Below are 22,100 nucleotides of genomic sequence, written 5' to 3'. Positions count from 1 at the left end.
TGGGCTGCCCGCCCGGGGAGGGGGGGATGCCGGTGTGGAGCTGAGCGAAAAGCCGCCGTTCAGGCTCAGACGGAAAGATTTCCGGGGAAATGTACCAACTCCTGAGATGTATCAGCCCCGGACCTGTCACTAGCACGGCTTCCCGAGGCTGCTCGGGTCACACACTCCTCTCGGGAGAGCACCTGGCCGGGAATGCCCCAAACCTGCAGCACGGTTCCTGTCCCCTGATCTGAGACTGGGTGTTGAGGAAAGGTTCCTCACCCGGGAGTTGGTCACAGACTGGAGCAGCTCCCCAGGGCAGTGGTGACAGCACCAAGCCTGGCTGAGCTCAGGACCCGTTTGGACAACGCTCTCAGGCACACGGGGTGGCTCCGGGGGTGCCCTGTGCGGGGCCGGGAGCTGGGCTCCATGATCCCGAAGGGTCCCCTCCAGCTCAGGCCATTCAATGTTCCTGTGACTCAGAACACATGGAGGTGTGAAGGCCCCCGGCCGAAGTGCGGCCCCTTCGCGCTGTGCCCGGCCAGCACAGCCCGGTCCCGAGGGGACGGTCCCGGTGCGGGGGGACAGCTCGGGCACGCGCCCCTCTCACGGCACTCGGGTGCCGCCCGCGTGCCCGCGCGCGGGCTCCCGCCATGCTCTCGCTGCGGGCCCTTTAAGGGGCGGGGCGTGGCCGAGCTACGCGGCGCTGATTGGCTGGGCTCGCCCCCCTCCCGCCCCCTGCCCCGGCGGGAGCGCGCGCGCGGTGGCGGCGGGAGCGCGCGCGATGGTGGCAGGCGGCGCCGCGCTTCTGCTCCCGCGCCCGCTCCCGCTGCTCGCGCGCGCCGCCGCGGCCAGGATCAGGCCGGCGCTGCCCGGGCGGGCGGGCGCGGGGCGCTGCGGGCTGCGCGCCGGGCGCTGGGGCGCCCTGGCCTTGGCCGTGCCCGCGGCCGTGCCCGCCGGCAGCGGCTGGAAGGAGAGGCCGGGGCAGCGCGGCCCGGCGTGGGCGGCGGAGCGCGGCGCGGAGCGGCCGCCCCGGGGGCTGCTGCGGCGCTTGGGGCTGCTGCTGCGGCTGGGGGTCCGCGCCTGCGGGCTGCTGCTGCGCTTCGGGCCGCTGCTGCTGCTGTACCCGCTGAGCCGGCTGTGGCCCGGCATGGGCCAGCGCTGGCTGCGGCTGCTGCGCAGGGCGGCCGAGGCCGCCGGCCCCACCTGTGTCAAGCTGGGCCAGTGGGCCAGCACCCGCAGGGACCTCTTCTCGGAGGCCTTCTGTGATGAGTTTTCCAAGCTGCACGTCGAGGTGAGCCCGCACCCGTGGGGCCACACCGACGAGCTCTTGAGGAAGGCCTTCGGTGAGGACTGGACGGGCATCCTCACGTTCCCGAGCCGGGAGCCCGTGGGCTCGGGCTGCGTTGCCCAGGTGTACAAAGCCTATGCTGACCTGGCTGCTATTGCCGGCTCCCGCGCCAAGGAGCTGGAGCAACGGTCGGAGTTCAGGTCCGCCTTTGAAGCGTGGGAAGTGTCAGGATTTAGAGGTCTCCTCGGGTGGCTGAGAAGGAGGAAGAGCGAGGAGATACGGGATGAGAGGAGCAGGGAGGAACTGAGTTCTGCAGACTGCTCCCAGGGAGGTCCAGTGAACACGATGTCCCTTATGAAGCAGAGGGCCAAGCCAGTCCTGAACGCAAATCCGGCATCAGCCAGACATCTCATGCCTGTAGCCATTAAAGTAAGTCATGTGCCTGGATGGTAGATGTGTGAAAATGGAGCGTGCTGGATGAGGTCCGTCCGATTTTAGCTCCCATGGAGAGGAGTAGCTGGCTAGGGCCAGGTACAAGAAGGGAAGCTGACTCTGAGTCTTAGTGTCCTTTTCAGTGCTTTTGTTCCAGCCAGCCACAATCCACATTTGCAGTGACCCCAGCTCTTCCCAAACGGAGAGCTCAAGATTTGATGTGGCATATGGGTACTAGGAATGCCTCCAAGGGCCCAATTTACATTAAAATAATTAGTATTAAGGTTCGTTGAACCTTCCAGACAGCAAACCTCCTTCTCTGCTCTCATGAAAAAATCTGGAACATAAAAATGTATTCCAGCAAAGTTTATTTAAAGAAACCATATATTTGAGCAGCTTCAAAAACTAATAAGCGACCGGGCGAGACCGCAAGTGGTGGAAAATGACAGTGGGTGAAACTGTAGTCTCCAGCAGAGATACATTGAATTTGACAGTGATAAAATGTTTCTCTACAACCTAGTCAATGGCGAAATGTGAATTCTTCTGAGGACTAGCCGAGGAAGCTGGTTGCCTCCTATTGTAACAAGCTGGGTTCTGTATATTTGAAATGTATCACTTGAGCTCACTGAAATGGTATGGCTGGGAGGTTGATGTTGCCACTGCTCATTCTTGTGCAGGTCCTGCACCCTGGGCTGGTCCACCAAGTCCAGATGGATCTGTTTCTCATGAAGATGGGCAGCCGCCTCATTGGGCTTCTCCCTGGGTTCAAGTGGCTCAGTTTGACAGAGATTGTGGAGGAGTTTGAGAAGCTTATGATGCAGCAGGTATGTGCCAGGCCATGGTCCCCAGCTACTGAAACAAAACTGCCCTTTGTCTTGCTACTGGCTGGCTCTAACACTGTTCACACCACATTTTAAATGGTTAGATGAAGGCTGGCTTGTTCTTTACTTCTGTTCTTTAGTCTAATCAAATCGCATAACGTTACTGTAGGAAAGCTTATATGCTCACAAAGTAGCGATGGGAAAACAGTCTTTATTAGATCTAAAATGATATTTTTTAGACTTTGAAAATAATGTTTAGACTTTGAATATCTTTTCTAGTGGGCAGCCTGAACAGTTAGCTAGCCACAGTCACAGTCCTTTTTGCAGCATTGTGAAAGGTGAACACTGGTGAGACACCTCTCCTTAGGAAAGAATCTCTCCAAGCAAGTACTTGGGCATGTGGGTTTTTTCTATAATTTTACATGTATGTTTTAGTCATGTTTGTTAGCACTGAGATATATATATATATATAAATATAGGCATAAATAATGCTTCCACTGAAGTCAATAACACATTCTACTTTGTATTATCATCGGACTCACAGTGTCAGTAAAATTTGGAAACAGATCTGAAAACATCCTGATTTACTAGTATCTTCTACAGACACAGTCCTGAAACACTGCTACTATCAAACATACAAAGATCTGACTGCAGGCTTAATCAGGCTTATTTTTCTATAAAATCCATGCTGGGAACTGTTGACTATGGTCAGGTGTGACTCGAGGTCATTTGTAGCAGTTTGGCAGAGCTTGGGTGGATGTGCAGAAGACTGAGGGTTAGGAGAACAGCTGACAGGCTCATTGTATCAAGGTTATCCTGTCTCCTTGAGCAGTAGCAGACAGTAGGAGAGATGCCCTTGTGTCAAGACACTGGATCATTGAAGAAACAGGGCCTGGACTTGGCATAGTGGATTATTTTGTATGCATTACATTGAATTTCTTCTTGCTATGCTGCCTCTCTGTCAAGGGAGGATGAGGCTGCAGTTCTTCTATTCTGTCTGCCTGCGCTGCTGTTTGGACAGCAAGCTTTGGTTCAGGATAGGATTCAGGATAGGATCTTGTTGCATTTTTGAATATAATATGATCCTGGTCTATTTTGAGACACCATGCCTCTAGTAAGGCACCCATATTTCAAAGGTGTTGGGCTGTGGGTCATCCATTACCCAGTCTGCTCCTCTTCCATCACGGAGGCTATGAATGTGTAAAAATCACCACTTTTTTTTGTTTCCATTCTGGCTTTCTGACTAGTTTTGGTGTTGAGCATTGCAACTCACACAGGATCCTGAAGGTCTAATCCTAGTTGGATCTAATTTCCAACCTGCATTTCTATTTCTCCCTTGAGATTGACTTACGCTATGAAGCCAGAAATCTGGAGCGCTTCCGGCAGAATTTCCTAGATGTCGATTTTGTGAAGTTTCCAACTCCCCTTTGGCCCTTGGTAACAGCAGATGTTCTAGTGGAAACATTTGAGGTAAGAATTGCAGGGTCTGGGTGTGATGGTAGCAGTCAGAAGGCCCCAAGGAGAACATGGCAAGGATGTGTTTCTTTTTGAGAAGGAGGGATTGGAGGCAGAAGGATGCTTTCTTCTAATTTGCTTAAGGAGATTGATGTCCTTCCTTAGTGTCTCTTCCACTCTCTTTGTTTGCAAGCGGTGCATCCCAGAAGACAGGTAGCAGACAGCTCCATACAGAAGTGAACACTTGGCCTGAAACCAAGCAGACCAAGCACCCTGTGCTTGTGTGTGCTTTGCAAACCAACACCATGCCTCACCTCTCCTCTGTGATGGGTCAAAGCAAGGAGCTGAGCAATCTGACACTTCCTGACCTTTGCCTCACTTCCTTTGTGGATGTTTGAGTCCCAGACCAAAGCTACTCTTAGGCTTAGTTTTCCTGCAAGGGTGTTTCTGTCCCTGGAATACCGTCTGCCTTTCCAAGGAACAAACCCTTGGTTCTCTCACGTTCTCCATCACACTAGGTACAGGCTCTTTCAACCAAGTCCTTCCCAGGGTATTCTCATCACCTTGCCCCCACTGATGGCACCCAGGTAAAGGTGTGTTGGAAGGTGGGATGCAAGGGGGTGTTTGGCTGCAGCTCTGTCTCTCTTTCAGGAGAGTGAGCCCATTTCGCGCTACCTGCACGTGGAGATTGGCACAGAGCTGCGGCAGAGACTGGCCAGGATGGGCATGGACATGCTGCTAAAGATGGTAGGCACTTGGCTGGGGCTGCAGGTGAAGGCTGTTTTCCTGCAGAAGCTATTCACAATAAGACAATGTGGCTAAAGAGAGAATCCATTTCTTTCCCACCTGTACCTGGTCTGGGTAAAACCTGGGCTGATACACCCCTGCTTAGGCTCTGCCACAGGGCTCTGCCACTGCAAAGGGGCCATCTGCCTGCACACAGCAGGACTGGCCTGTGCATCTTGGTCAGCCTTTGCTCAGGACACTCACTAATCCACTCAATGAATATTCACATATTGCACAAGTACCTTAAAGTGCAACATTATTAGCAAATGTCATGTGCTCTGCAGAGATTGTGGATGTGACTCAGAGAGAAAACAATGAGCTGGTTTCTTCATTTGTCAACTCCTATATAACTGCCTTTTTGTTAGGGAGAGCTAAATCTGGAGTAAAGACAACAAGCCTGGCCAGATTCAACTTCTGGCTAAGTAGTTCTTCTGTAGATGAAATAATCCCAAATAATCTGGAAAGGAGTGTTGAGAGGGTGGTACAACTGTCTTGTGAGGAGCCACAAGAAGCAGCAGGGAAGAGTTGCAAAAGCTCCTGATAGTATTGAGTGTGTGGGCAGTGCATGTCAGATGAAATGCTGCTGCTAACTGCAGCATTGTGCTAGGGCAATAGTGAACCTCCAGTTCTGGCTCCAGGTAGTATGACAGGCTCTGAAATAGCTTTTACCACTCAGAAAAGCAGCGCTGGAACCAGAATAGTTTTATGCTAAGATTGGTTTCAAATTTTAGGAGTAGAAAGAAAAGGGCAAAGAAACAACATTTTGTGTATAAGTAAAACAAGTACCTCTTTCTTGAGTACTCTGCAGCTCTAATCCCTTGCTGTCCAGGACCCTCCATTTCAAGGGCTGTAGAAGAACTAGAAGAGGTGCAGAGGAAGGCAGATAGGATGATTACTCATGTGGAATGGCTTCCATACCAGAATGGTGAAATAATTTGGACTCTCAGCTCTGGAAAGCAGAAAGATGAGTAGCTTATGACAGAGATTATGCAGTCACGAGTGCACAAGAATGAATATGGATCTGTTGTGTAGAGTTTCTCAATAAGGACATAAAATTAGCAGAAGTTATTTTTTTCAGGCAACACCAAAACGGTATTTTTTCACACAGCTCTAATCATTTACATGGCAGTTGAACATATTCATAGGAGAAATCCATGAAATACAAAGATAATCTCCTTGGGGCAGGAAGTCCTGCAGTCCCAGGCTGCCAGGCGGGTTGGGGAGGGAAGTACTGTTTTGTTCTTGTCTCTTTCCAGTACTTTCTGGTGCTAACTGCTAGCAGAGTCAGAGAAGAGCTACACAGATTTATTTCCTCTTCTCTTGTTTTCCTTACTTTTCAATACAGTTGTAATGTGGGTTGGTGTCCTGCACTAGACAAACTTAATCATTCATTGTCACCTTTCCCACTGAATGGCAAACAGTCTATTCTTACTGCATTACTCTTTGCTGAGGCAAAAGACACACACACCAGTGAGCCCCAGTTTAGGGCTAACTGCCAAAGGGCACTGCCATTCCCTGCTGGGACTCCTGACTGTCCTACCTGACCTCTAGCAAACACTGGATTTCTTCCCACAGCTCTGCTGACTTCCTTAGCACCAGAGCTGGTCTCCAGCAGAAACCACCAGCTGTGGTGCTGCCAAGGGTGATGCCCCATTGTTTGCTATGGATAGTTAGCCCATTTAATAAGAATTAGCATCTTCCAGGCAAATGGCAGATAGCTAGTAAATAGGTTTTTTCTGGGAACTTCCTAGAGGGGAGAGCAGCTCTCCACACATCTAAGTTTTAGTCACTTATCATTTTGAAGTCAATTCAGAGCTTCTGGCAGTTTATGTAATTTTAAGCCACTCTTCTCACCTTTGTTGCAGAATTCTCAGTCATGTTCCGTCCTTTTTAGGTAACATCACTGCTTATTTAATTAAGAAGGAAATAAAGTTTTAGCAACAAAGTGTGCCTTTGGCTTTGAGATAACATCTTGGGAAAGCAGCTAGGTTTTGTACCCATCACAGAGCAGATGCTTTTAAAACACTGCTGCAAAGAATCAATTCAAATAACATGTTTTTGGCCATGACTTCTTGGGCACTTTCCCCCCCACTTTACAAGACCAGTGATAATCCACATGTTCTGCATTGTGCCCCCAAGAGAGAAGTGCCTGGGGCATCTCGCAGAGCCCAGAGGTGGCAGTGAGCCCTCCATGTAGTGCTCTGCTGGGAGAGAACAGATCACAAACAACCCTCTGCCGTTTGCCTGGGGGCTTTGGCGTGGCCAGCTTTGCTTGCAGCGAGCTGTTCTCACTCTTACCTGTCCCTCCAGATCTTTGTTGACAACTTTGTCCACGCCGACCTGCACCCGGGGAACATCCTGGTGCAGGGCACGGCCCGGGAGCAGGCGGGGCCGGAGCCGTGTGACACGCTGGTGCTGGACCTGTGTGACACGCTGGTGCTGGAGGTGCGGCCGCCCCCGCGGCAGCTGCGCCTGGTGCTGCTGGATGCAGGGATCGTGGCGGAGCTGCAGAGCGCCGACATGCAGAACTTCCGCGCCGTCTTCACCGCTGTGGTCCAGGGACAGGTGAGCAGGCCCCTCGCAGACAAGCTGAGGCTTCCACAGTGGCTGTGCAATCTGATGGCCAAAGTGAGAGTTTTCTATTTCCCCTAAGATGCTAAGAGAGGCAAGGAGCCTTGCTGGTATCTTATCTCCAAACACAGGGATAAGCTGTTCAGCTGCAGCAAGGAGGCTGCCAGAGCAGAGCAATTTCAGGGCCCCAGCAACTAAAAGGTGCTAAATGAGAGGCAATGGCTGCTCCTTCCCGGTTAGGAATGCTTCTGCTGCAAGTTAGGACTGCCTGGGAGCCACTGTTGCAGAATCTGTCAGGTTTTGCTAGAGAAGAGGAGGGAACGGGTTAACATCTTGATCTGCCACAAGTTCCCCTTTGCAGCCTTGCTGCTGGAAGGCCCATACACCTTCCTCCATTTTGGTGCTGTGTCAGCATCTATAGAGGAGAGGAAGGAAAACAGGTGTGTGTGGAGGGGTCTGACCTCTGCTAGGCTCCTCCATGTGAGGGGAACCACATTATCTTCCTCCCCCCTTGAAACTCACTGTTAGATGGACTAGAGAACCCAGTGCTGGTGTCTGCTGTTCATTCTAAGAACAAGCATTGTGCTCATACCTGCCTGTTGCTGTCTCTCAGCTGCAGGGCTCACTAACACGCCTCAAGTGGGACACATTCTGTCTTGGTCTGCTGAAGCATGCCAAAAAATCTGTGCTAAACCCTGTATCCAGGCCCATCCTGTGCTGTCACAGGCACTTCTGAGCTACTGAAAGCAAGAACTGCAAACATCTGATTGCAAGTCACCAGTGCTCAGGCTCTGATTGTGCTGTTCAACCTGTTTCCCAGGGGGAGAGGGTGGCAGAGCTGATCCTCCACCACGCCCGTGCCAACCAGTGCCAGGACATCGAGCGCTTCAAGGCTGAGATGGCAGAACTTGTGACCAAGGTCCGGGGGAACACCATTGCCTTGGGAAAGGCAAGTGCACCATCTCACAGTCCCTCTTAGCTGCACTTCAGTGCAACTTGGCACTGAAAACTGAAACAAAAAGGTGTTTTTGTCAGCTGTTAAATTCTCCTTGTGTATTCCAGCTTCAGGTGGGACATCTCCTCTCGAGTGTCTTCAAACTACTGATGACCCACAAGGTGAGGTCCTGCCCCTGTCTGCCTTTAATAACTGGAAGGTCCTGTGGGGAGGGAGAACTATGGGAACACCAGGAGCTAACAAGGAGGGGGTCTGACTTCTGAAATAAACTGCTAGGAGAGGAACTGCAGCAATGCATCCAAGTGTTGCAGGCTGTTTCTCAGGTTTTACATTTACACACACTCTGCCAAGTCCAATTTCTGGTTTGGGTTTGGTTTTTTTTTGTTTGTTTGTGTGGTTTTTTTTTGTTTGTTTTTTTTTGTTTGGTTTTGTTCTATTTTTTGTTGCAGTACTTCATTTAATGGTTGATCTTGCTTACTAAAAGGAGTATTTTTTTAACACATAGTTTTTCCTACTTTTTTTATAGTCCCTTAGACTATAGGTAACTCCTTATAACTGATTATTTGGGGGGACAAGTTTCCACAGTTGCAAACAACTTTGGAAATCAAAAGACCTATGGTGGCTTGAACTAGGGGTATCAGCCACAGGGCTGCACAGTCCAGCTGGTGGAGTTGCATTGTAGTTTTAGGTGTGCAAATGCTCTCCCCAGTCTCCTCCCTTCCCTCCCAGCTTAGGCAGAGCTGGTACCTTGGTTGAAGGGGTAACAGAAGAAAATCATGTCCACTGAGTCCATTCAGTCTATTGTGGTTCTAGGTGAAGCTTGAGAGCAATTTTGCTTCCATCATCTTTGCCATCATGGTTCTGGAAGGACTGGGACGTTCACTGGACCCTGAACTGGACATCCTGGAGGCAGCTAAGCCACTGCTCATCAAAAGTGCAGCTTCTGCCCTCAAATAGACTCGTGTGGCTGCTGCCCTCTCGCTGTGGGGGTTACCTGTGCTGCCTGGGAGCTGACACAGAGTGAAGCTCAAGGTGAGAAGTCACATGTACCCCAGGGATGTGGTGTGCAGTGGCTGCTCTCCACTAATGCTGCCTTCAGTCATTTCAGCCAAGCACCAGGCACGGGATGGAATACCTGAATTTCCAGAAAGCAGTAAGAATTTGCACAGTTGGACATTTCCCACTCATTGCACATTTCTAAGAGCTAATGTGCTCTGGTAGTTTTTAAAAACATCTTCAAAAAGATGGTCATTGATCAAGTCTGTTTTAAAATATATCAGGTTAAATATTTAATTTACTGACTTACCTGTCACTGTGGTATGAGAAATGATGTTCTAGCATCACTTAAGCAACACATTCAGGCTGAAAAAGCCAGTGAAACTTTTGTACTTTTAACTTCTACTTTTATGGTAGAAGTGTCCTAACATCCTGCATGTAGTGGTCTGTTCTTAGTCATTTTGGATGACAACAACAGACTATTTCAATTTGTTTTCAAACTTCTGTACCTAGTACATTATGATAGGAGTTTGGATTATAAACAACATAATAAAATATATACCTAGGCAGAAAAATCTAATTCCATAATAAAAAAACAACTTCTGGGAATATTTGTCCTGTTTTTTTTTCCCTTTCTGTGATTTTCTCTACTACCCTCCCTGGTGCTCCCGTGATTTCACTCTACTCAAAACCTTAACTGATATGCAGGTACTTAGGGATTTTTTTCCAACAGGTTTCAAAACAGAGTCCAAGCATTTTCCTGATGGATCAAACTCACATTGTGAATGTTTAAAATCAAATAAAGCCAGCAGAAAAGCTGGATTACATGTGGCATTTACATATTTTAATGGAAATATTAAAATGATTTTATGGCTGCATTTTAATAGTGAGAAATACAGTCCATGAATGCTTGGAAATAGTGTGGTACTGAATACATTCCCAAACATACCCTGTGTGAAACAGCAGTGGAGCAGCATCTCTGCAGTGGTCTGTTCTCAGGTGGTTAAGCAATGAAGAGAAAGTGCAAAAACAATCTGCTGTTTTATGATGAACAGCATATAAATGAAGTCTGAAAAATAAGTTTAGATTCAGCTCAGTATATTTCATGTACTTTCCTTTAATCACTGCATATTCCATTTCCAAGAGCTTAAGGATAAAAGCAGGAGTAGAGTTTAATACCTTGTAAGTTTTCAGGCTTATTTCTTTAAGTCTAGTTAGAGTCATAAGTAGGCAGAGCATTGTTCTAACTAGCACACGATTTTATGTAAAAGAGAACTCAAACAAGAAAAGAAGCAAGCAATCCCCAAACATTACCTAAAGAAAATCTCCATGTGCCACCAGCACCCATGTGCCCTCAGCAGGTTGTGTGCCAGGTCTGGGGAACACCCATGTTCTTGCTGAGCAAATTGTAGCCAACTTTTCCAGACACTCAACAGAGTGGAAACTGTTCCAAATAATGGGATTTCGTGTCTAAAATGCAAAACTAAGCCTCGATAATCTGAAGCAAGTTACATTTTTTTCAGACCTTAACTTTGACATGTTGTTTGTTAAAGCCTTCATCTTCTATTTAAGTCCATCCTTCCTTTTCCCTCATTTTTTTTCTTTAAGCAAAAATCTGAGGATAGCTCATGCACTTTATATATCCTTAAGTTTAAAAATACCCATTTTAGTTATTAAGGTCTCAGAGTAGTTTGTAAACATCTGGATAAGAGACTCAACTTTGTCTTTTTAGGGAAAAGCTGAAGGCATAGCCTCTCCATTATCCCTGGAGGAATGCAGTCTGACACTTACTGCTAGGAAACTGCTGGCCATTCAGAAGATTTGGCAGGATTTCAAAGGAGCTCCCTTTTACAAGTTTTCTTAATTTTACCTTTTTCTTTTATTTTTTTTTTTTTTTTTTGTTTTTTTTTTTTTTTTTTTGTTTTTTTTTAAAGCAACTGCCATTATCACTGGTGCTGTATTCTAGTAAGAATTTTTCTAATGTGCCAGAAAATGTGTATCATGTCTCTAAGTGTACACAGAAAGTCAGGCTGAATTTAAATTTTGCATCTAGTCTGGTTCTAGGCATTACTTGAAACAAGGTATCACATATATTGTATTCATTTTAGCATAATTCTGTGTAAAATAAAGACATTTCCATATAGCTCTGACTGTTTCAGCAAATAAATTGTGCCATGTCCATTCTCCTTTCCTAAATACCTGTCTGAAATTTCTGTTTATCCATTGCTGTGCCACAGGGAATTTTGTACATCAAGTGATGTGAGGAAGGGGGAGCACTTCATTAACTCCTCCTCCTCTCCTTTGTCACCTCCAGTCATCATAGTGCAATGCACTAGGAAACCCCTCATTTCTGATGCAGAAAAGTGCCTCTAGATGTGCTCTGCTGCTCCCTCTCAGCAGAGTGGGAAGTGGCTCCAGGAAAAAAGGCAGGTGAAGGACAGAGCAGTGGAAGTGCACTCTGGCTGCAGTGAAAAGGAGGTTAAAGACATCCCCAGGAATCCTAATGCCACCTGTCATAACTCTGCTCTGGCACAGTGACTCACACCTGACAGGACACAGCAGGCTGTGAGCTCCAGGCCCTGCTCACCCTGCTCACCCTGTGCAGCTCCCTTACACAAGCAGGGATGTCCGGAGCAGCAGAAGGTTCTGTTCCCTGAGGTACTGCTGGAGGGCACGGAGTTTCTGGCCTTTTTTTTCCATCTTCAAATTAGAACTCTCTCTCCTCTGGAACACTCTCACTTTGGCAGCCTGGTGCTGGTTTTGCTGTTTGTCCTTCTCTTGGGATTCTTGTTCCAGCACTTCCTGCCGTGACTGCATTCTGCTCCTCAGGAACTCCTACATAAAGACATTCAAAACTGTACAGTCAGCCTTCATGTCAAATTCCATCCCCACTTTTCATCTCTGTCCAGTTCTGGGGCCCCCAGCACAAGAAGGACATGGACCTACTGGAGTGAGTCCAGAGCAGGATCATGAAGATGCTCAGAGAGCTGGAGCACCTCTGCTGTGGAGCCAGGCTGAGAGAGCTGGGGCTGTTCAGCCTGGAGAAGAGAAGGCTCTGGGCAGACATTAGAGCACCTTCCAGTGCCTAAAGGGGCTACAAGAGCTGGAGAGGGAATGTTTACAAGGGTATGGAGTGATAGGACAAGGGGGAATGCCTTTAAACTGAAAATGAAGAGATTTAGATGGGATATTAGGAAAAAATTGTTCCCTGTGAGGGTGGGGAGGCCCTGGCACAGGTTGCCCAGAGAAGCTGTGGCTGCCCCTTCCCTGGCAGTGTCCAAGGCCAGGCTGGATGGGATTTGGAGCAACCTGGAACAATGGCAGGTGACCCTGCCCGTGACAGGGGGGTAGAACTGGATTAATACAATCCAAATCATCTTCCAGTACTATGATTCTCACTAGTAGAAGTCAGAAATGGATATAATGTATGGAAATTCATTCCTTGCATGCAGAAACACTTATTTTATGGCAGAGACAGGGAATTTTACTTCCCACCTTTCATCTTTATACACATGCCAAAAAAATGTTACCCTTTTTTATCTCTAAATGATATATTGGATGTAAAACAGGTGAAATACACAAATACTCCAAATACTGACACTGCTGGAAACACAGCAGAAGAGGAAAATAACTTCTGGAATTGCCCTTACCAGCCTTTCTTTCTCTTGTTCACAGCTCCTTTTGTTGCTTTCTGCCTGCAACTCCTCTCTCTGCAAACGTTGTGTCTTTAAGAACTGAAGCCTCTGCCTTGCCTTCCTCTCCTCCTCCTCTCTAAAGAAGGATTCCTTCCTGCTCCTCTCAGCCCCAGCAGCCTGGAGCAGTGCCACGTGCTGCAAAGCTCTTTCTTTGTGCTCCAGCTGTTTCTCCAGCCCTTGCAATGTTCTCTGATGCAATCGCTGCCTGTTTCCAAAACAAAATTTCTCAAATTTCTCATAAAGAAAGAGCAATAAAAAAGAAAGACAGTGCATAAGACACAAAGCAGATATTTTGGCAATCTACGTTCAGTTAATATTGCAGAACTCTTTGTTAGGTTATGAGGATTAAACCTGTGTCCAGAACAGAGGTAGCAAAAGCCCCAAATGGGCTGGTGCCTGATGTCAGCACTTTTGGTCTGAGAACAGGATGGGAGGGCATTTGCCCCTGGGGATAATGCTGTACACCCACTCCCTCACACCTCAGCACCAATTTTATTCCCAGTAGGGAACCACTGTGACCCCTCTGCAGAGTCCAGCAAAAAGCACAACACGGGATGTGCAGGGACTGAAGGAGAGCAGCAGGGAGCAGATGTTACCAACCTTCCAGCATTTAGCACAAAAAGCAGTCAGTTCCCAGCATCACCTCTGGCTGTCCCTGCGCAGCCGGCGTCGGGTGCCATCTGCCTCTTGCTGCTGCTCCCTCTTCAGCTGCCTCTGTTCCTCTTGCCACTTTTTGTGCTCAATCTTGGCTCTGCTGAAGTCCAGCTCTTTCCACCTCTCCTCAGATGCACCACTGAGGACTGATTTCTAAGAGAAAAAAAGTAAACTGAACTCTTAGTCCCAACAGTGTATTTTTTAAACACAAACTGTAAACACACAAAACCAGAACACCCCTGTTTTAATGTCATTCCTGAGGCCTAGAAGCTACAAAGGCTCACAAATACTGTAGTGCTGATTCCCATCCATGAATACACTGAGGATGATGCTAAAACCTGTATAAAACATTAGGTTTAATCAACAAAGAGGTGCCTAAAAATCCAGTCTTAAGAGTTCTGCACAGGTGAGTAGGCTGTGCTGTTGTGGTGTTGAGCCAATGCCTAAAGCTCTCCAGTCTTTGGGTCAACTTCTGGATTGGATGGAAAATCCAGGTTCTGACCACAAAACATTATTATATATTCCTTACCAGATTTTATTAGCAAGAGAAATACCTGCCCCCCTCTGGCCAAACTCAGAACATTCCTGGAATTCTCTGCAGGTGATTTAACTCTTCACCTCTTGCTGTCTGAGTTTTCTACCCATGCCCAAGCAATCCTTGTGTTCACTACAGTAGTAGCTTCATTTCAATGCTGTAGTGTTGCTGATTTGTGTTTTTAAATGCATTGTGCCATGTACAGAGATGAAGGAGCACCTAAAAGGCCTCTTTTCACAGCCATAGTGAAATATTTATTTGTTTTTGTACTCCTTACAGTACCCTTTATGAGGGAAGTGCAAGTAACCACCACCAAACCTTTACATGTATTCCGGTTTACATTGCTAGAGCTGTTTAGGGCTGGAACAGAATTCCCCAAAAATATTTTCCTCTGTCAAATATATTCTACTTCCTCCTATTCCCAGGTGCAGTTAGCATGCTCCTGCTATATCAGCTGCTCCTCTGCAAACAGAATGTCTCCTTCCAGTGCTTTCCTGGGGACAACTCAAATAACACAAGCTGGAAAACACTACAGGACTTTCAAACAATGTTCCTGCCAGTCTTACATAGCATTTTGACTGGTTTCTCTTAACACATTGATCTGTTTGGCTTCCCAGGGGCTGTAAACAGCTTTGTTCTCCAATGTATTGCTATTCTTAGCAAAAAAATGTACCTTGTGGGTGTTTGTGCTTAATGACACACACAAGGAGAGATCAAAGAAAGAATCAAAGGTGTTTTATAGGTGGGAGTGAACAAATTATGTTTTCCAGCAGGCAAAATACCAGCCTAAGGATCAACAGACTTCTAGTTCCACCCCTGCCCTAACATGCACTCTTTGCTGTGGGCTTCAGATGACTGCCTAAACTTTCTCTTTTTTGCTTTTAGTATCTGTAAAAGAGGAATATATATATTTTTTTGCTATCTAGTAGAGCTGGCTGAGAAGCTTGTTTAGAAGAGCTTAAATGTAACATTCAAAAACATTCTGTTAAAAGTGCCGAGCAAAAATACCACACATGCCCTGCCCTGTACAACGTGGGTTCCCAAGTGGAATCCTTAAATTTCTATTTATGCATAACCATTATTCTACACGGCATCATTTTTGTTGCAGCAAAAACCTTTGTGAAAGATCAATGGAAAGAACATTCTAACATGACATAAACAAATCTCTTCATCCTAGGAACTAAACCTGTTTGGACCAAATACTCACTGTGATGCTTTTGTCTTTTAAATTTGGGAGATGTGTGGATCTCCCAGTCAGCAGGTTGGTGGTGCTGTGTGGTCTCTGCACACGAAAGGCTGATCTGATGGTCAGGCTGTCTTTCTCCAGGGACTGATTCACTTGGGCAAAGTAGCTCTGGTGCCTGAAAGGAACCAAAGCACTGCTTCCCAGGGAAGGGCTCCTCTGGGAATGCTGGACTGGAGCTTCTGCCACTCTGGACTCAAAAAGGCCTGTCAAATAAATTAGGGCAAGGACATGAGAATATAGGAAGCTTATAAAAAGAAAGCAAATTAAAAGAACAAAAGGTCTGCTCATATGAAATATATTCCAGCAAGGATTTATAACATTTTCCTTTGAGGAAGTGGGACAGTTTTCCACAGACAAGGTTCCAGCTTTTCAGAAACAAACTGCTTGCCATTGCATTTAGGCAAGAGTTTTGCCTGACCCTTCTTACAGCTACTCAAGCTAAAGGATTGTTTACATGGTATCACACAGACAGGCATGAACTACTCTGAGATGAGTAAAAATGATAAATCTTTTGACAGGGCAAAGCCTGAGCTCTACATCCTGCTGAGAGACAGGAGACATTAGCATGGGCACAACCCTGCTAACACAATTTTGTGTAATTAAGAACATGAGCAGAGTTTGTTCACACCTTTCAGCTAAGTTCAGGGCAGACCTGAGTGGCAACTGTTTCATGGAATGATGCTGGAACACCAGCTGGGAGGAAACGTGCACTCCTGTTTGACTTTTCATTCTCCCTCTTCCAGCAGAGTCACAAAGTAATAACAGAAAAAGCTTTAGGCTTTCAGAATCCTCTCTTAGATTCCTGCAATTGTCACTAAGCTGAGAACAGCAACAAATTGATCAAAATCATGATCCAGCCCCTTTTGGCTGTTCAGGAAACAAAATTTTACTCAGTGACATTATAAAACAGTAATTTTCAGCACAGATAAGAGGATTGTTCTGCAGAATTGTCCTGGTGAAATCCTGTTGCTATTCGCAGTCACAGTTAATGTTACATATTCATTTTTAAAGTAAGGAAATATTTATTTCTACTGAGTTTTATGATATAGGTTAAAAACTCCAAAAGCTGCTACTGCAGTAGCTGAGTATAAAAGCTAAAAAATCTTCCATCTGAAAATTCTTTCACCTTGAGAGAAGATTAATAATTTCTCAAGCCACAGCACCATTAATACCTATATATAAAGATGGCATTATGGTATTTTTTTGTGAAGCACCAAGAATTACAGTGAAAGATGTTATACATGATGCATCCTGATATTATGTGCTAAGTTTTATGTTTGGGTAAAAGAGATACAGTCCCGATACCATGCTCATGTTCAAAATTAGCTTCAGTTTCAGCATCCTGCTGTCTGCTCTCTGCTTCTTCCTTGTGATGTGTCTCCATTAACCAGCTGTCTGTGTTGACAGCAGCATCCACCACAGCATGAGCCATCCGCCTCTGAGGGCCCTACAAATACCAAGAAATGCAATCATAATCCAGGCTTGATAAGGAAAATAATAGATTTATGTAATGAAATTACAGCATAAGATCTTAACTTACAACTGAAATTTAAGAGAGAATGAAAAAAAAACAAGAACAAACCAACAAACCAAATTCTGTGAGAGCTGTTTACTAAAGAAACAGCTCATAGGTAATTTCTGATCACTTCCTGAGTTTTCCTATGTCTCCAAATGACCTAAAGTACTCTTGCCTGAAAGGGTCCAAACTGGTACAAAAGAGATCAGGCCAGAGGAGCCCTGGCTGAAAGACAGCCCTGCTTCTGGCACATGCCAGAATTTGGATTCTAACCCTTGCAGAGCAATGGAGACAAGTGTGGCACTAGCTGGTGCACATGAACCTCCTCCTAACTGCTCCTCACCCAATGCACTGCTCACAAGCACCAAATCAGCTGCTGAGGACTACACAAGTCTCTTGTGATCCTTGACTGGGAGAGGGGACACCTCTAACAGAGTGGAGAAGTGTGTTAAAAGAATCATGCAAGAGACTGCCTTGGTAGGAACAATCCCTATTTTATTCCTTATCCAATATCAAGTCTTCTGACACTTTTTCCTTTTCTTGCCTTTACCTCCTTCACACAGAAGCAGAATGTAGAGGGACTGGGCTATGCAACACTTATTATATTCTGGATCCATGGAAGATATTCTAGAAACTGCTCCAGCCAGGGACAATGAGAGATTATAGCTCTTACCCCAAAGGAAGACAGTGTAAAGTCTCTCCATTCTACAGCAGGCAGGCATAAGGACCAGGCCTTAAACCTCTAGTAACTGCTTGGTGCCAGTAAAAGCCAGGGGTAGTAAACTTGAAGTAACAAAGCAATATTTATACAAATAGCAGACCATATCTTAACAGAAGAGCCAGGGTGCAGCACTTTTTACCTTCTCAGTTTCTATAGCCTCACGGTTCTCCTCCAAACAAGACCTAACATCTTTTGGAATGCTTTCTATCTCCAATCTCTTCTCTTCCTTTTTCTCTTCCTCTCTGGAAACACTTTCTGAAGATGCAATCCTCAATTCAGACAGTTCCTGTTCTATTTTCTTGCTGAGCTTTTCTTCAGACAAGCTTGCCCTGGGGATGAAGGCATTTTCCTGCTGCACTTTGCACTCTGCAGGCCGTGTGGGTTCCCAGGCTCCAAGGCAGCACTGGGGAAGAGAGGTCCACCCCCAGCTGCACTTGGCACAGGGATGAGTGGAATACAGAGCCCCTGGGCAGCAATCCAGCTCCAGGTGACCCTGTCTGCACTGCCCTGAGGCTCTATAACCTGGTGCCACAAGGTATGGGTAATCCAAGCTTGAATCTACCACCATCTGCCGGGCTGCCAAAGGCATCTGCAGCTCCAGGATGATGCGTTCGCTTAGGGGCAGAGGAATCCGCAGAGCTTGGACAGAAGACACCTCCTTAGTCTGCCCATTCCAGAAATTCACAAGCACTCTCCTTTCATTGTGTGCTGTAAATATTGCAAAAAAAAAAAAAAAAAAAAAAGGGGAAGTAATGTATTAGCAGTTGTCAGTCTGTGTGATTTGTCTCCTAGAGAGCAGGAGGTAAAAGTAATGACTTGTGTTTCAGACATCTCTGTAACAACTTCCATGATTTTCTTCTTTACAGGTTTAAAATTTGATTTTCTCCTGTGAGGAGACAGCAGATATAAAAAAAATCTCACTTGCCACAGCAGGTGGGATTTTACCCTGGAATAGCTGGAAAGCAGACTAACACATGACCCTCAGGAGGATCAGAAATGTTTTTGTTTTGGGATGATGCTACTACCCTCAACCCCTAACTTTTTAGGAAGCTTTCACCCACAGAACAAAGCAAAGGCAAATTCTGTGAGCTGTGTTAAATCTAACCCTGAAAAAGTGGCTTAGTGCCAACAATAAAAACACATTGAAGAGAACTCAAACAGCAGGAGGCAAATCCAGTGCTGCTAAGAAAACCAAAACACCCAAAGCAAGTACCTAAAGGTGCCTCTGTGCTCTCCAGAACCCTGAGCACAGTGCCAGGGCCAAAACGTTTGGCTGGAGCCTCCCATGGTGCCAAGACCCTGTCCCCTGGAGCAAGAGGGTGTCGCCGGGCGTCCTCATAGTGCAGAATGTCATAGAGAGGAGTTTCCTGCCAGCCGCGCTGGACCTTGCCCTTCAGAGCACAACTTTGGTCAAACTCAATTAAAAAGCCTTCCCTGGAACCCTGAAAGAGTAAAACATGTGGTTTGCAAGGCAGTTTTCAAGGTCCAATTAACAGCCAAGCTTAAGTGCTAAAAGGGAAGTGGCAGAAATCCCAGGAAGCGGAATGTGATCTGGGAATGCAGCTTTCCTCTTCTACCAGAGTTTCACTGTATTGTGTCTGTACCACTTTAAAAGTAAATAAAAAGCTGGGGCTTAAAGGGCTGATAGATTTTCTCTTCCTTTCACTTTGGACTTAGATTTTAGTAACAACACAGTTAGCAAGCTAAGGCAGAAGTCTACCAGGAAAACCTCCCACCAGAAAAAGAGCAGCCAAAAGAAACTATGTATGCAGTTCACTACCATCACAAGGATAACAAACAATCTCTCAGCAATCAGAAGGGTAACAAAGCAGTAAAAAGTCACAACTGTCATAAATTTAAATACTTTAATTAAAGCTTTCAGCGGTGAGTGAGGGCAAGATCTATTGCCAGAATCTCAGCCTTCTCTGCAGATCTTTGAGTGCACTTACACAAATAATACTGTCAGCTCCTGCTCCTGCTGATGTCACTCGTGCCTGGAGCTGTCCCAATCTGTTCTACCCCACACTAAGGTTTACAGACATCCTCACCTATACTTGCACCAAAATCTGTTTAACTAACCTGCAAAATCCAAAATGAACTGGACTTTAAAAGAAAATCTGTAGGGGGAATTTTCTATCTGGCATCCAAAATCATCTTGTAATTCCCAGAAACACAGATGGAAAAGAATGAGGAAAGCTCTCAGTTTGGTGAAGAGGCAGTGGACCCTGGAGACAAACATTTTGGATTACTAGCTGCTGTTTAGCTAACCAACTCTGCTGCTAGGCTGGGCAAAAGTAGACAATAGGGATAAGGGACCTGTGTTGTCTGTCTCTCAATAAAAACTCATTATAACTGCAAAAACTGATTGATCTCCAGGCTGTTCTTACTTGCAGGGCTCCTCACAGCAAACAGTCAGCACCAGGTAACAGATGAAAACAGGGTGTGGGGATGCAACAGTGGCTATGAAGTGCACTGTGACACTGAAGGGCCACCCCACAGCAAGGCTTGGGGCTGGTGAGGTATGGGAAGAGCAGAGAAAAAGCCATACATGTCCTTACAGTGAAGTTCCCAATAAACAGTTACCTTCACCTCCTGGACAATGCAGCCCAAGTAATAAAAGCCATCAGTGTCTCTCCTTGCCAACACACGAGCTCCCCTCAGGACACGGGAAGCCTCTGGAGATGAACCAGTGAAATTCCTTTTGGTTGAAGGTATCAAGGGCCTGCAAAAGGGACCTGGGCTCCATGCACAAACAGGACAGCTGTGGAAAACAAAAATACAAGAAGTAATGAAAACCCTGGCAACAGATACTCTGCAATTTACTGCAGCACAGACAAACTAAATCAACACAGAACAAAACCCCACTCTGCAATAACTGTCTTTGTTTCCCAGCTTTTTCCTTTCTGCTTTTCCAGTGCCCCAACTACAGATTTTGAACTTACTCTGTTACTGGACATCTTGGCAGCAGAGAACTACAGGAATCTTTATTAGCTGTGTGGCAACACTGGACACATGAGACGGACGTGGAGCTTACCTGGAAAGGGGAAGGAGGAGATTGAACCAGAAAATGAGCATGCTTTTTGAACACTTAAATCCTTAAACAGGAATATTGCCTACAAAGTTGAAATTTACTTTCAGTTTATTACTTCTCTTCACAATTATTCCACTATATCTTGTAGTACTATGTTGCTTATCTGCAAATTCATCACAAATTGTTTTCATTTTGAGAAATCATGTTTGGAAAGAAGGCTGCAACACATTGCACATAGTAAGCAAAAACAGTGGTTGAAAAGTTTGCTGCTATTCCCTGTAAGCTGCTGAAAACGCATTAGGGATGCTACAAGGCTCAAATGAGCAGGGAAATTAAAATTCCTTAACTACATGGCTATCCACTGTTTCAGCTGAGGATGTCAGGTGTTTGGGGTGTTAACAGACGGAGAAGATATTTATTGCTTATTTAAAATATCTTCAGGAGAGTCACAGAAGCTGTTCTCCAGTTTTGTGGAGTGCTATCTAACAGATTCAGTAGGAGCTACAAGCGAGGATTAATCTTACATTGGCATCATACCTTGTCAGGAGGAGGAGGTGGGGAGTGCTGGATTCCTTGAAAGGACTCCCCTGATAGTCTGGCTACTTTCTCCATTATTTTTTTGCTTGTTTCCTTCATGATCACCTCAGTGTCCCAGAAGGCATATTGTGTGCACTACTGGATGGAACACTGCAGTTAGCAGGCCGTTGTAACACCTGCGGGAGAAGAAAAAAGGGAAAGAAGCACAAAACTCTCTCAGATGCTCAGGCGACAATTCTGTCCTGGCTCTATCTGTGCCGAGGTGTCGCCCCTGCGCTCCCGCTCCGGCAGCCGGCCCAGAGAGCGGGAGAGGCTCCGCTGCTTCCTTCGCGAAACCCCGGCCCTGAGAGCGAGTCCCGCATCTCTGCCCTGAGGGCCAGTCCCTCACGACGGCCCTGAGGGCGAGTCCCGCATCTCTGCCCTGAGGGCGAGTCCCTCACCCCGTCCCTGAGGGCGAGTCCCGCACCCGGCCCTGAGAGCGAGTCCCGCACCCGGCCCTGAGAGCGAGTCCCGCACCCGGCCCTGAGGGCGAGTCCCGCATCTCTGCCCTGAGGGCGAGTCCCGCATCCCGGCCCTGAGAGCGAGTCCCGCATCTCTGCCCTGAGGGCGAGTCCCGCATCTCTGCCCTGAGGGCGAGTCCCGCATCCCGGCCCTGAGGGCGAGTCTCGCATCTCTGCCCTGAGGGCGAGTCCCTCACCCCTTCCCCGAGGTCGAGTCCCGCGACCCGGCTCTGAGGGCGAGTCCCGCGTCCCGGATCCGCCACAGCGGGAAGCGCCGCCGGACGCCGCCCGTGCCCCGTTGCTCCGCAACCGCACTGCCTGTGCTGGACCGCCCAGGCTGGGACAGGGGGACTGCCTTTGCCACTTCCTTAAACGCCAG

General features: G+C 46.9%; 2 protein-coding genes across 9 annotated transcripts; one reads left to right on the top strand and one right to left on the bottom strand.

Annotated features, from left to right (window-relative positions):
• The first annotated feature begins 763 nt into the window (after positions 1–763).
• ADCK2 (aarF domain containing kinase 2) lies at positions 764–11,429 on the top strand. Of its 2 annotated transcripts, XR_008842051.1 has the most exons (9): positions 764–1,699; positions 2,380–2,526; positions 3,865–3,993; positions 4,630–4,725; positions 7,075–7,329; positions 8,156–8,284; positions 8,398–8,451; positions 9,104–9,322; positions 11,019–11,429. XR_008842051.1 is itself a non-coding variant. In XM_056508761.1 (8 exons), the coding sequence occupies exons 1-8, from the start codon at positions 764–766 to the stop codon at positions 9,245–9,247; spliced, it is 1,890 nt and encodes a 629-aa protein (XP_056364736.1). In that variant the 3' UTR covers positions 9,248–10,091. The 2 variants fall into 2 exon arrangements, 1 of the variants encoding a protein (XP_056364736.1); XM_056508761.1 differs by lacking the exon at positions 11,019–11,429 and having other exon boundaries at positions 9,104–10,091.
• LOC130261977 (glutactin-like) lies at positions 10,154–21,685 on the bottom strand. 7 transcript variants are annotated; one of them, XM_056508708.1, is made up of 12 exons: positions 21,610–21,685; positions 21,222–21,397; positions 20,596–20,687; positions 20,237–20,414; positions 18,867–19,095; positions 17,793–18,361; positions 16,722–16,863; positions 15,378–15,619; positions 13,625–13,788; positions 12,937–13,186; positions 11,901–12,121; positions 10,154–10,355 (listed from the first exon to the last, which is right to left on the bottom strand). In XM_056508708.1, the coding sequence occupies exons 2-12, from the start codon at positions 21,318–21,320 to the stop codon at positions 10,154–10,156; spliced, it is 2,388 nt and encodes a 795-aa protein (XP_056364683.1). In that variant the 5' UTR covers positions 21,321–21,397; positions 21,610–21,685. The 7 variants fall into 7 exon arrangements, with proteins under 7 accessions (XP_056364683.1, XP_056364673.1, XP_056364701.1 ...); XM_056508698.1 differs by lacking the exon at positions 21,610–21,685 and having other exon boundaries at positions 21,222–21,576; XM_056508726.1 differs by lacking the exon at positions 21,610–21,685 and having other exon boundaries at positions 10,270–10,355; positions 11,883–12,121; positions 21,222–21,576.
• Positions 21,686–22,100: the final 415 nt, after the last annotated feature.

The sequence above is a fragment of the Oenanthe melanoleuca genome, chromosome 1A (genome assembly GCF_029582105.1).
Source record: "Oenanthe melanoleuca isolate GR-GAL-2019-014 chromosome 1A, OMel1.0, whole genome shotgun sequence".
NCBI classification, from domain to species: domain Eukaryota; kingdom Metazoa; phylum Chordata; class Aves; order Passeriformes; family Muscicapidae; genus Oenanthe; species Oenanthe melanoleuca.
This window is presented reverse-complemented; position numbering and strand designations above follow the sequence as displayed.

Bases quoted from the DNA above. Each gene is read 5' to 3' on its own strand.
- ADCK2 (XM_056508761.1), top strand. From the start codon at position 764: ATGGTGGCAGGCGGCGCCGCGCTTCTGCTCCCGCGCCCGCTCCCGCTG. The intron at 4,726-7,074 runs GTAGGCACTTGG...CTGTCCCTCCAG, and splicing joins TGGACATGCTGCTAAAGATG to ATCTTTGTTGACAACTTTGT. The intron at 7,330-8,155 runs GTGAGCAGGCCC...CCTGTTTCCCAG, and splicing joins CCGCTGTGGTCCAGGGACAG to GGGGAGAGGGTGGCAGAGCT.
- LOC130261977 (XM_056508708.1), bottom strand. From the start codon at position 21,320: ATGAAGGAAACAAGCAAAAAAATAATGGAGAAAGTAGCCAGACTATCA. The intron at 19,096-20,236 runs GTAACTGTTTAT...TTACTCTTTCAG, and splicing joins GCATTGTCCAGGAGGTGAAG to GGTTCCAGGGAAGGCTTTTT. The intron at 13,187-13,624 runs GTGATGCTGGGA...TTTTGGAAACAG, and splicing joins CTGCGCAGGGACAGCCAGAG to GCAGCGATTGCATCAGAGAA.